Source organism: Heterodontus francisci, chromosome 45, assembly GCF_036365525.1.
Source record: "Heterodontus francisci isolate sHetFra1 chromosome 45, sHetFra1.hap1, whole genome shotgun sequence".
Lineage (NCBI taxonomy): Eukaryota > Metazoa > Chordata > Chondrichthyes > Heterodontiformes > Heterodontidae > Heterodontus > Heterodontus francisci.
The window spans coordinates 14,196,439-14,210,467 of record NC_090415.1 but is presented as its reverse complement, the minus strand read 5'-3'; the positions used below and the strand labels follow the sequence as shown (position 1 = coordinate 14,210,467).

At 45.1% G+C, this 14,029-nt stretch overlaps 1 protein-coding gene across 1 annotated transcript; it reads left to right on the top strand.

Moving 5' to 3' along the window:
* Positions 1–1,632: 1,632 nt before the first annotated feature.
* Positions 1,633–2,842, top strand: LOC137356421 (histone H1-like). Its single transcript, XM_068022312.1, has 2 exons — positions 1,633–2,312; positions 2,767–2,842. Exons 1-2 carry the CDS (start codon positions 1,633–1,635, stop codon positions 2,840–2,842), a joined length of 756 nt encoding a protein of 251 aa, XP_067878413.1.
* The last annotated feature ends 11,187 nt before the right edge of the window (positions 2,843–14,029 follow it).

Sequence of the window (14,029 nt, the reverse complement as noted above, 5' to 3'; positions counted from 1 at the left end):
TAATAATAAAAGCAAAATACTGCGGATGTTGGAAATCTGAAATAAAAACAAGAAATGCTGAAAATACTCAGCATGTCTGGTAGCATCTGTGGAGGGAGAAGCAGAGTTAACGTTTCGTGTCAGTGACCTTTCTTCGAACCCCTTCACCCCGATGTCACCTTCACCTGTATCATCAGAGAGAGAGAGACAGACAGACAGACATAGTCCTTCACTCGCTCCATCAGTACTACAATAGAATACATACATAAAACACTCACTAACTCTATCGTGAACATAGATACAGCACCAAAGGCAGAGGGAGAGAGACAGTTCCGAAGAAAGAGTCACTGACCCGAAACGTTAACTCTGTTTCTCTCTCCACAGATGCTGCCAGACCTTTTGGAAATGTAAGACTGATACACTCTCTCTCTCCCTCTCTCACCCCTCTCTCTCTTTCACTCTCCCTCTCTCTGTCCCTCTGTTGCTGTATATTAAAGGGTAATGGTGTTATTGAGTGTGTTATGGACACGCTGAACAGACGTGCAGCACTGCAACAGTGAACTCTCCTCCGGTGCCGCGGGTGAGACGGTCACTGTCACTTCTCCGCTCGGTACGTTCTAATCTGACGGTGCATTTATCTGTCTTCAGTCCTGCATCGAAGGACGGAGAGAACCAGCCTGTCACAGCCTGGAACAAAAAAAAACACAGCGTCTGAATGTGGGATTATTCTGTAACTGGACATCTCTCCTTGTTGACAATGGGATGTCTGGGACACCTGGAAAAATATGGATAGACTATAGGAAGAGACAGTCGATAATTTGTATTTTCACCGTCAGGAAACATGTTTATGTGTGCGATCAATAACATCAAACCGGACAGTAGTTTGAACACATTCAAAGCTGTGATTTGCTCTTGCCGTCGAACCTGATAAACAGACAACATTCGCAGCGCCAGTCTCAGAGTGTTTAACACTTACTGAGTCTAGAAAATACAAATACCCACCGTGAATCCGCAGCACAGGCCGAGCGGAGGGGAAATCCTGTCCTGGGAACGTTAAATTGAGCGAACAGTTCGGCCTGAGATTGTGTGGATGTGAATATTGTGGAAGAGAGTGTATTAAAGGGACGGGCGCGTTAGTCTAATGCCACTGTGTTTGTGGGTCTGGTCTCATCGTCGGATTTCCGAGTCCCTCTTGTGTAAAATAACAAGATTTTCCAGTCAAAGAAGCACTTTGCTCCCCTTCTAATCCTCAAAGTGGGAATTCAGTGTTGTTTGTTTGTTGATTTCAAGATTTTAGTCGAAAAGTATGGAACATGTCAGCGATCGGCTGAGAGAGAGTCATCAGTGCAGCAATGAAACGGGTTTCAGTCGAAAATGGAGTCTTTACTTCAAGAGAAACCTTTGTGACAGCAAACATTCTGATGTCAGAGACAGGAAGGATCTAGCCTGGGACTCTGGAATACCCGAATTTCAGTGGAATTGGAGAGTTTAGGACCAGAGAGAAACACAGAGAGGCAGCAGGAGCCGGGAGCTGACAGCAGGTTGTCTCCGCCCCGTCCGCTCGCTGCCTTTAAGTTGCTCAGTGCCGCCACCACCAGCTTCATTTCTGACCCAGTTCTGACTGACAGAGAGACTTTGTGCAGAGTCCTGGACATGACCGATACTGCAGCCGCCGAAACGGCTCCTCCAGCCGCCGCCGCTCAAATCAAGACTCCCAAGAAGAAGAAGGCGGCTCCTCGGAAGCGGTCAGGCGGTCCCAAGTTGGGCGAACTGATCCTCAAGACTGTGGCGGAATGCAGTGTCCGCAGTGGGATGTCACTGCAGGCAATAAAGAAGGCTCTGCGTGTTAAAGGTGTCGATGTGGAGAAGAGCAAGTTCCCAATCAAGCAAAGTATCAAGCGGCTTGTGGCGAAAGACTTCCTGGTGCAGACGAAGGGCACGGGGGCCTCCGGCACCTTCAAAATCGCGAAACAGGAAAAGAAGGGAAATGTGGTGAAGAAGATTAAGACAGGAGCAGCCAAGAGATCTTTAGTGAAGAAAACAGCTGCCAAGAAACAGATCACAAAGAAAACAGCCAAGAAATCCCCAGGGAAGAAAATAGTCGCCAAGAAAGTGAGCAGCAAGAAGACGGCAGCCAAGAAAGTGAGCACCAAGAAGACGGAAACACCAAAGAAGGCGGTAAAGAAAGCAACGCTTCCAAAAAAATCTCCAGCGAAGAATGCCAATAAAACCAAGAGGGCCACGGGCGGAAAGCCGCCCAAGAAAGTCCAATCATCAAGGGGCGGGAAGAAGCCGAAAGCAGCAAAGGCTCAGAAAGCAGCCCCTGGAAAGAAGTGAAACAGCACGGGAAACTTGTAGACATCTGAACCCAAAGGCTCTTTTCAGAGCCACCCACGTCTCTCAGGAAAGAGCTGATCCCCGATCAAATGATTCCTGTCCCGCAGTCGTGTGCACATTTCACCTAGAAATGATTTGAATTAAATCCAAGTTCCCTGGTGACTCTCAACCCAGCCCTTCCTCACTCTCTGCAACAAATCAGGGATGTCCGGGCCTCACTGTACCCGGGTATATGTTCGGTGAAGTCTCAGTTCATGCCCGTTTCAGGGCGACAGCCTGTAACACAGTAACACGGGCGAGATACCCCGCGTCACATCTCAAACTCCAATACATGATTTTCTATAATTCAGCTGGGGTTCGGTTTCAGTAAACTGCTGAATCCGTCTGGGAGGAGAGGTGTGCACTGCTCTGCACTTATGCTTGTATATTACTAACTTTTATTTGTTACAGATCCGTATTGAGACCGCCGGTTTTTGTTATCATTGGCGATAAAGGCCGAATCTCCAGGTTTTATGCTGAGCTCTAATGTCGAGAACTGTTTTTTCTTGAATTTGCGGTTCGAGCAAGTGGGAGGCGGAGCGAGAGGATCAAAGACATTTCTCTGCTCTGTCTGTCACTCAGTTTCCTCCAGACCCGCCTCTGGCTCTCTGTCTCTTTCACAGTCAGGTCGGGGCAGGCTGTATAAAAAGGCAGCAGAAACTACTCGTTTCTCATTCAGAATTAGGTTTGTCTGAAGAAACATCATGACAGGAAGAGGTAAAGGAGGCAAAGGACTGGGCAAAGGCGGAGCAAAGCGGCACCGCAAAGTGCTTCGTGATAACATCCAGGGCATCACCAAGCCAGCAATTCGCCGCCTGGCTCGCCGTGGCGGAGTGAAGCGCATCTCGGGTTTGATCTATGAGGAGACCCGCGGGGTGCTGAAGGTTTTCCTGGAGAATGTGATCAGAGATGCGGTCACCTACACTGAGCACGCCAAGCGCAAGACGGTCACCGCCATGGATGTGGTGTACGCTCTGAAACGCCAGGGCCGCACTCTCTATGGATTCGGCGGCTAAACAAATCCACCTTGTCTACCAAAAACAAAAGGCTCTTTTCAGAGCCACCCAAAACCTCATATAGAGATAAGTGACCTTGAAACTGCAGCGGGGATGTCTTGGGATGTGAAATTGTTGTAGCTCATCCAATGTTTTGTGGACTTTATCAGATCAGTATTGCATTCTCTTATAGTCACTTTACGTGTCACATTTTTTCACTGTCTTCTTCTGTTCCATGTTTAATAACCGCGTCATGAATTAAAAGGTTGCATTTGATAATGTCCATTGCCGACCTGAACTGCCGGTAAAGATGTAGAAAAGGATTTACTCATGTTAGAGTAAGAAATGGCCGGAGCTTTATTCCCACCTGAGACCGAACAAGGAATGATCCCCAATTCAAACCGTGTTGGAAGAAACGGAGGGGGAATCGAGGGCCGAAAAATGAAGCTCCAAGCAATGAGATTTTATAATTGTTCCCGCCGAATTAGGTTTTATTTAATCTTTGAGTAGTTTGCTAATTTGAAATTGGCGGGCTTTTTGAAATTGATGAAATTTCAGTTGCAGTTCAACCAATCAGGGAGCAGCAATTCCCACCGCCCTTTTCCATCGTTTCAAATTGGATGATGGACGGGGTTTCATCCAATCACAACATTAGGGCGGTCCTTCGACTGTCTTAAATCGGCAGTCCCTGAGCAGCTTCAGCATTAAACGCGACATTGTGTAACGACACTGTAGATAATGGCCAGAACCAAGCAGACAGCGCGCAAATCGACCGGAGGGAAAGCTCCCCGCAAGCAGCTGGCTACCAAAGCGGCCCGCAAGAGCGCTCCAGCCACGGGCGGAGTGAAGAAGCCTCACCGTTACAGACCCGGCACTGTGGCTCTGAGGGAGATCCGCCGCTACCAGAAATCCACCGAGCTGCTCATCCGCAAACTGCCCTTCCAGCGCCTGGTGCGGGAGATCGCACAGGACTTCAAGACAGACCTGCGCTTCCAGAGCTCTGCCGTCATGGCCCTGCAGGAGGCCAGCGAGGCTTACCTGGTGGGGCTCTTTGAGGACACCAACCTGTGCGCCATCCACGCCAAGCGAGTCACCATCATGCCCAAAGACATCCAGCTGGCACGCCGCATCCGCGGGGAGCGAGCCTGAACTGACCCTGCCCGGAACTGAGGTCGGCATCAAATACCACAACGGCTCTTTTAAGAGCCACCAAATCGACAAAAGAAAGAGTTGTGATCTCTTGTTCATTCCAGCACAGAAACGTCTCAGAAGGATTTGACCACTTATTTACTCAAAGCCGGGAGACACAAATACCTTTGTCTGCAGCCGGCAGCTGGAGATTTAATGACGTGTCAGTTGTCAGATCGAGAGTAGCGATACCAATGTGCACAGCGCATTTTAATAGACCGGCGATCGTTTTAGGACTGAACAAATGTTTGTGGTACATAAAGGGTAGAATGGTAAAAGTGCCTTTCCAAAAGGGTCTGAGGGAATTTGAATGCATTTCATCTGATGAGCAGCTAAATGCCAAAATCCAGTACACTTCATTCCAACACAAAACAATGATAACAGTATAATATTACAGTCTCTCAGACAGTAACCAGCCCTTTCACAGATAAAGTGGGTGGCTCTGAAAAGAGCCTTTGGGTTCACAGATTCAAGTCAGGCCGCTTCACTTGCCCTTCGTGCTCGGAGCGCTGGTTTTCTTGGGCAGCAGCACGGCCTGGATATTAGGCAGCACCCCGCCCTGAGCGATGGTCACCCCTCCCAACAGCTTGTTCAGCTCCTCGTCGTTGCGGACGGCCAGCTGCAGGTGTCTGGGGATGATGCGGCTCTTCTTGTTGTCCCGGGCCGCGTTGCCGGCCAGCTCGAGGATTTCAGCTGTCAGATACTCGAGCACAGCAGCCAGATAGACCGGGGCTCCGGCACCCACCCGCTCAGCATAGTTCCCCTTTCTGAGGTGGCGGTGAACACGGCCCACCGGGAACTGCAGTCCAGCTCGGGAGGAGCGAGACTTGGGTTTGGCCCGAGATTTCCCACCGGTCTTCCCTCTTCCAGACATTGCCACAATCTCACAAACACTTTCACGAAGAATGCTGAGATCCGCCCACATTCCTCCTCCTTGTACCTTCTGGAGGAATGGTGTTGGGGACACTGCTGATTGGTCAGTCAGCACTCGGTGTCATTGTACTGTACATGTTACCAATCAGAGAGCTGCTCAATTCACCATTCACAAGAAGACAGTGAGTTGAGAGCGGAAAATAAGAGCGCGAAATGGTCAGGCTCCCAACGATATTTCACATTTGAAAAGCCCGCCAATATATTTGTAAAACAAGGGGCGGCTTCAATATAGAATATCACATTTATAGGTTATATTGTTTTACAGAAAACATTGCAAAAATATTTTCATTTTTTTATTCCACATTTTGTCCCAGATTCGCTTTTGTAATCCGCCATGTATTCTGCTTTATTCTTTTTCATGATACAGTCTAACCAGCGGCTGAAAGACTCATTCACAGCATTTTGTAACCGGACACATTTCAGGTTAATCTTCGTAATTATACTGTCTCACTGATTATAGATTGATCCCTTTTCGTGGGAGACAAAAGCGGAGTATAGATTTTCAGTGTCACCGGTTAGAGACTGAGGGTGCCTAAACCAACGGGGTTTCTTAACAATGTACTTATTCATAAAGATAGCCAAACTTCAACACGGCAACCAAGTAACTGAGAACATCTTTAAATCATGCGTTAAATCAGCTTTCATTTTCGAAATATAGCAAAGGGGCCGAATGAATCTGTATTAACCTGAACTGACCGGATTTAAACAGAGATTTACAACCGCCATCAAAAATTTGCAGAGTATTCGTATTAACATAAAAAGAATTCGATAATCATGATGATGTTGTAGCTATTTCAGAGAAGTTGTGGGTGGCTCTTAAAAGAGCCTTTTTTGTATATTGTGTTTTTCAGTACATTGCGGATATTTACTTGGAGCTGGTGTACTTGGTGACCGCCTTTGTACCTTCCGACACGGCGTGTTTGGCCAGCTCCCCGGGCAGCAGCAGGCGCACGGCGGTCTGGATCTCCCGGGAGCTGATGGTGCTGCGTTTGTTGTAATGGGCCAGGCGGGAAGCTTCACCCGCGATTCGCTCGAAAATATCATTCACAAACGAATTCATGATACTCATGGCTTTGGAGGAGATGCCGGTGTCAGGGTGAACCTGCTTCATCACTTTGTACACGTAGATGGAGTAACTTTCTCTCCTGGATCTTCTACGTTTCTTGCTGCCCTTCGTTGGCGCCTTCTTCTGAGTTTTCTTGGCGCCCTTCTTGGAAGGTGCTGCAGTTTTCTTCTCGTCAACCATGATCACGATCAACTTCAGACGCAGAATAACCGAAATTTCGCTCGGAGCTTGAATTTTATGGACATCCCCAGAACCCTATGCAAATGAAGGATGGGAGATGACCATGTTCATGATTGGCTGGTTTACAATGATGTCACTGCCTGATGTTGAGTGGCGCAGCGGTTCGCACCGCATCCTCACAGCTCCAGCGACCGGGGTTCAATTCTGGGTGCTGCCTGTGTGGAGTTTGCAAGTTCTCCTTGTGTCTGCGTGGGTTTGCTCCGGGTGCTCCGGTTTCCTCCCACATGCCAAAGACTTGCTGGTTTATAGGTTAATTGCCCATGATAAAATTGCCCCTAGTATAGGTAGGTGGTCGGGAAATATAGGGACAGGTAGGAATATGGAATTCGTGTAGAGTTAGTATAAATGGGTGGTTGATGGTCGGCACAGACTCGGTGGGCCTGTTTCAGTGCTGCATCTCTAAAACTAAAACTAAAAGCTAAATCTGTCTGATTGGATATCTAAATTAACCAATCACACTTCATGCCTATCACAGCCACAAACTGACGCAGCAGTCAGATCGTCCAACCCCCTTTGCCCGAACTTAACCATGACTTTCTGAGTCCCTCTGTCTCTTCAAACATTTCCATTTTGCTGGTATGAACACATCTATTTTTTCACTCTGTACATATAATTTCTCGACACTTCCATTCCTTATCAGGATGTACCGCCCTGCTGCACTTCCCTCCATCACCAGGACGGAACCGTCCAGTATAGCTGGGGTCAGACATGGGCAAGTGCAAGCATTGAAGTGCAAGTCTTTAAATCTATGTTGCGTGCCAAATAAGGTTGGTCAGCTGCAGCCACAAGTAACCACATGAAAGATTTATATAGTGGCAATTACATAATACTGGCTGAAACTAGGCGAGGCATGGGAACTTATTATTACTGGCTACAAATATTCAGCAAGACAGGTCTGCAAAAATATGGAGCGTTGTGGAGTGGAAAGAGTTGATCAAATATAATATGATAACACTGGCAGCGATGATGTTTTTGAGTTGTTAACAAAATAATCGATTTGGTCATAGATGCGGAATATGGCAGGAGGAAATGCATGGACATTCTGGGTCGTGTCATGTTTGTCTTTCCCTGCAGGACATGTGAGTGTGGGTTTCATTCTGTGCCTGTCAGTATGTGATATTTAACTGTGGCTCTTACCCCGTATTGGTCAATCTATGGTCAATGATTTTGTGATTTAATTCAGTAATTTCAATCTTCAACAGGTGATTGTTTTTTTTTTTCTTTCTCTGTAACATTCAGTTTCTAAGTGGGTGATTATGAGTTTTGTTCTGTACCTATGAGCTTCGACTGAGTGAGTGTGGGTTTTGTTATGTATCTGTTAATATCTGATTTTGGAGTCTGGGCATTTCTCTTTATTTGTTAATTTCTGAATTGTGAATTTGGATTTTAATCTGCACCTGTCAGTTTCTGGGATGAAAGGTTGTTTGATTTTGTCTCTGTATCTGTTAGTAAGTGACATTTTTGTGTAGCTTTACACAGCACATGTTAATTGATGACACGTCAGCGTTGTTTTCACTCGACATGTCAGTCTCTGGTTTGGAGGCCTCACCTGTGTTCTGTACCCATCAGACGTCTTCATATAAGGATGGGTTTTAACCTGTTTCTTTCAATCTGTTGTATGTAAGTACTGTTTATTATCTGTATCTGTAAGTTTCTGATGAATGAATGTGGACTGTATCACGTCCCTGTCAGTGGTTCATTAAGAGATATTTTACACTGTACCTGCCCGTTCTGATATGTGAGTGTGGGTTGTGATCTACGGCTGGCCGTTTCTGGTATGAGACATGAGCATTGTTTTTACTCTGTGCATGTTAGCCTCAAGTGTCAGAAGCTGGGTTTAATAGTACAGCTCACTCTCTGCTGTATGATTATGGATTTTCATCTGGACAAGTTAATTTCTGGTACGGGCATGTGAATTTTATTCTCTATGCCAATTTATGGTATGTGATAATGTGTTCTTTCTGTTCTGTTAGTTTCTGCTGAACTGTATGGTGGATTTGCTTTCAATCTGCCAAGTTCTGCGATGTGAATGTTGGTTTTACTTTGTATTTGTCATCGAGAGATAGAGTCATAGAGTTATACAGCACAGAAACAGGCCCTTAGACACATTGATGGCCGGCACAGGCACAATCAGTGATCTATTCTAATCCCATTTTCCAGCACTTGGCCCATCGCCTTGTATGCTATGGCGTTTCAAATGTATATCTAAATACTTCTTAAATGTTGTGTGGGGTCCTGCCTCTACCACCCCTTTCAGGTAATGTGTTCCAGATTCCAACCACCATCTGGGTGAAAATGAAAAAAAAAACAATCCTCAAATCCACTCTAAACCTCCTGCTTCTTACATTAAATCATGGCTGATCTGTTTCTGACTTGAATTCCACACTCCTATCTACTCCCAATAATCTTTGATTCCCTTGCCTGACAAGAATCTATCAATACCTGACTGAAAAAATATATATTCAGTGACACCGCCTCCACCACCTTCTAAAGCACTGAATTTCAAAGTCTCACAAACCTCAGAGGGATAAAAAAAATCTCCTCATCTCGGTCCTAAATGTGTGACCCATACTTTTAAAGCAGCACCCCCGATTTCTGAACTCATCCACAAGAGGAAACATCCTTTCCCCATCCACCTTGTCAAGACCATTCAGGATCTTATACACTACAATCAAGTCTCCCCTCACTCTTCTAAACTCCAGTGAAAACTAACCCAGTCTGTCCAACCTTTCCTCATAAGACATCCACTCATTCCAGGTATCAATCTAATAAACCTCCTCTGAAACACCTCCAACACATTTACTTCCTTCCTTAAATATGGAGACCAAAACTGCACACAGTATTCGATATGTGGTCTCACCAAAGCCCCGTATAACTGAAGCATAACATCCTTAGATTAATTTTCAATTCCTGTTGTAATAAAGGATAACTTTCCAATTGCCTTTGTGATTTGCCATACCTGCATACTAACGTTTTGTGACTCAAGCACAAGAACACCTGGATCCCTCTGCACCTCAGAATTCTGCAGTCCTTCTCCGCAGATACTCAGCAGGCCTGCCAGCATCTGTGGAGACAGAAACAGAGATAACCATTCAGGTCAATGGTCTTTCATCAGAAAGGTCTGTTCTGATCGAAGGTCATTGACCTGAAATGTTAACTCACTTTCTCTCTCTACAGGTGCTGCCAGACTTGCAGATTATTTCCAGCATTTTCTGTTTTTATTTCCACTGCACATCGTATATTCTGGCAAATGAATGTGGGATCAATCTTTAACCTTTGGTTTCTGATATGCAAATGTGGATTTTAGCTAGCATGTTGTCAGTTACTGCAATGCAAATATCTGTTTTATTCTGTAACATTTTGTTTGTGGTAATTGATTGTGGGTTTTACTCTGCATCTGCCAGTCTCTGTAATGTGAATGTGGCTTTTGTCTGTGCATGATTTGTGAGTATGTGTTTTACTTTCCCTGTATGTTTCTGAAAGTGAATTTTGCTATGTACCTCAGTTACTTTATGTGTATATGTTGTATTCTGTTTTGTGCATCTATGGTGAGGGTAACATTTCCCCTGTATCTATCAGAATCACTCTTGTGAGGATGGTCATTATTCTGTACATGTTGGTTTATGGTAGTGCTTGATTTACACTTTTACGGTCACTCTCTGATATGCTACTATACAGTTTACTCTGCACTTGTCAGATTCTGCTATGTGATATTATCTTTTATCTATCTGTCTGTGTCTGGTATCCTATTGCAAGTTTTACGGTATACCCATCAGCTTCTGGTATTTAAGTATGAGGTTCACATTGTATCTTTCATCTTGTTCTGTGTGAATCTGCTTCTGCCTTGAACTGACAGTTTCTACTCTGTGAGTGTACATTTGAAGGGTGCTTGTGAATTTCTGCTAAATAGATGATAGTTTTACTCTGTGCATGTCAGTCACTGCAATGGGAAGTTGGGATTCATGCTGTATCTGCCATTTGATTTATTGATCTATTCTGGTTTTTGGCTGGCCCATATAAGACAGAGGGTGGTAGTAGATGGAAAGTATTCAGCCTGGAGCTTGGTGACCAGTGGTGTTCCACAAGGATCTGTTCTGGGACCTCTGCTCTTTGTGATTTTTATAAATGACTTGGATGAGGAAGTGGAAGGCTGGGTTAGCAAGTTTGCCGATGACACGAAGATTGCTGGAGTTGTGGATAGTGCGGAAGGCTGTTGTAGGTTGCAATGGGGTATTGACAGGATGCAGAGCTGGGCTGAGAAGTGGCAGATGGAGTTCAACCTGGAAACGTGTGAAGTGATCCATTTTGGAAGGTCGAATTTGAATGCAGAATACAGGCTTAAAGACAGGATTCTTGGTAGTGTGGAGGAACAGAGGGATCTTGGGGTCCATTTCCATAGATCGCTCAAAGTTGCCACCCAAGTTGATAAGGGTTGTTAAAAGGCGTATGGTGTGTTGGCTTTCATTATCAGGGGGATTGAGTTTTAAGAGCCGCGAGGTTATGCTGCAGCTCTATAAAGCCCTGGTTCGACCACACTTGGAATATTGTGTTCAGTTCTGAACGCCTCATTATTGGAAGGATGTGGAAGCTTTAGAGAGGGTGCAGAAGAGATTTACCAGGATGCTGCCTGGACTGGAGGGCATGTCTTACGAAGAAAGGTTGAGGGAGCTAGGGCTTTTCTCATTGGAGCAAAGAAGGATGAGAGGTGACTTGATAGATTAGATTAGATTAGAGATACAGCACTGAAACAGGCCCTTCGGCCCACCGAGTCTGTGCCGAACATCAACCACCCATTTTATACTAATCCTACACTAATCCCATATTCCCAACAAACATCCCCACCTGTCCCTATATTTCCCTACCACCTACCTATACTAGTGACAATTTATAATGGCCAATTTACCTATCAACCTGCAAGTCTTTGGCATGTGGGAGGAAACCAGAGCACCCGGAGGAAACCCACGCAGACACAGGGAGAACTTGCAAACGCCACACAGGCAGGACCCAGAATTGAACCCGGGTCGGTGGAGCTGTGAGGCTGCGGTGCTAACCACTGCGCCACTGTGCTGTACTGTTCTATACCCCGTATCCTGAGACTGTGACCCCTGGTTCTGGACTCCCCAGCCATCAGGAACATCCTCCCTGCATTCAGCATGAATCCTGTTAGAATTTTATTGGTTTCTATAAGATCCCCTCTCATTCTTCCAAACCAAAGTAAATGTAGGCCTACTTGACCCAATCTCTCCTCCTACATCAATCCTGCCATCCCAGGAAACAAGGCGAGAACAAAATTCCGAAGATAAATAGACCAAAACTACACACAATACGGTGGCACAGTGGTTAGCACCACAGCCTCACAGCTCCAGCGACATGGGTTTGGTTCTGGGTACTGCTTGTGCGGAGTTTGCAAGTTCTTCCTGTGACCATGTGGGTTTCCACTGGGTGCTCTGATTTTCTCCCACAGCCAAAGACTTGCAGGTTGATAGGTAAATTGGCCATTGTAAATTGCCCCTAGTATAGGTTGGTGGTAGGGAAGGTGGGTAGAGGTAGGGAATATGGGATTAATGTAGGATTAGTATAAATAGGTGGTTGTTGGTCGGATGGGGTTAATGTAGGATTAGTATAAAAATGGGTGGTTGTTGGTCAGCACAGACTCGGTTGCCCAAAGGGCTTGGTTCAGTGCTGTATCACTCTATGACTCTAAATACTCCAGATGAGTCTCAGCAAGGCCTTGTGTAACTGCAGTGAGACATTTGTGCTCCTGTACTCAAATCCTCTTGCAATGAAGGCCAACATACCATTTTCCTTCCGAATTGCTTGCTGCACCTGAATGCTTGCTTTCAGCGACTGGTGTACAAGGACACCCAGGTCTCGTTGCACCTCCCCCTTTCCCTATCTATCACTATTCAGATAATAATCTGCTTTACTGTTTTAAAACCAAAGTGGATAACTTCACTTTTATCCTATTTATATTTCATCTGCCACGCAATTGCCTACTCACCCAACTTGTCCAAATCACATTGGAGACTTTTGCATCCTCCTCACAGCTCACAATCCCGCCCCCCCCAAACCCCACCCCCAGCTCTGTGTCATCTGCAAACCTGGAAATGTTACATTTACTTCCCTCACCCAGGTCTGTAAGATATATTGTGAATAGCTGGGGCTCAAGCACAGTTTCCTGCAGTACCCCACTGGACCCTGCCTGCCACCCAGAAATATACCCATTTATTCCTACTCTGTTTCCTGTCTGTCAACTAATTCCCAATCCCTGCCAGTATATTACCCCCAATCCCATGTGCTTTAATTTTGCACACTAACCTCTTATGTGGGACCTTGTCAAAAGCCTTCTGAAAATCCAAATGCACCACATCCACTAGTTCTCCATTATCTAGTCTGCTAGTTACATCCTCAAAAAACTCCAGTGGATTTGTTAAGCATGACTTCTCTTTTGTAAAACTATCACATCCTTTATAATAGACTCCAGCATTTTCCCCACGACTGATGTAAGGTTCTGTCTGTAATTCCTTTTTTTTCCTCTCCCTCCTTGTTTTAAATAGTGAGGTTACATTTTCCACCCTCCAATCTGTACGAACTGCTCCAGAGTCTACAGAATTGTGGAATATCCGATACTTCATATGTATCTCAGGCATTGTGGTGACAACTCTTTGTTTCACACGTTAATGTATCAATATGTGTTTACTTGTGTTTAATTTAAAATATGGATTAACAATGTTTTATTGCTGTAGGTTTTATTCAATTCTTGTTTGTGAGTTGTAGCTTTTTATCCAATTTGTATCTCTGCAAAAGCAATTGTGAATGACAATCTTTCAATTTTAGAGTATGACCTGACATGTAATGTTAAATTCCATCGGTTTGTAGTAAATGAACAAATCCTGTATGTTTTTGTCTGACCCTTAGTGACATGTTTACACTGGTGTGTAATTTGTAGCTCAGTTTATATTGTGGGGTATGTTATTGGGATTCATTCTGTAGCTTTCAATCAGGTACATTTTGTCTGTTCTGTTTAAGATCTGGTATTTGAATTGTAGCCAAGGCGACACAGTGTATTTAAATCAGATAATGTGTGTGTTTTTAGACTGTGATTCATGTATCTACCAGTCAGTTGGAGAGAAATAGAAACAAATACTATCTCTATGCTCTGTTTGACTATTGGATTGATAATGTGTCTCTTTGGGATCAGTGTGGGTCTGACTACTTCTTTTGTTTGTTCCAGTGGAAATGATGACCTGAC

Excerpts from the sequence above, each read along its gene's own strand:
- LOC137356421 (XM_068022312.1), top strand. The coding sequence starts at position 1,633 with ATGACCGATACTGCAGCCGCCGAAACGGCTCCTCCAGCCGCCGCCGCT. Across the intron at positions 2,313-2,766 it reads AAAGCAGCCCCTGGAAAGAA|ATCCGTATTGAGACCGCCGG; the intron begins GTGAAACAGCAC and ends TATTTGTTACAG.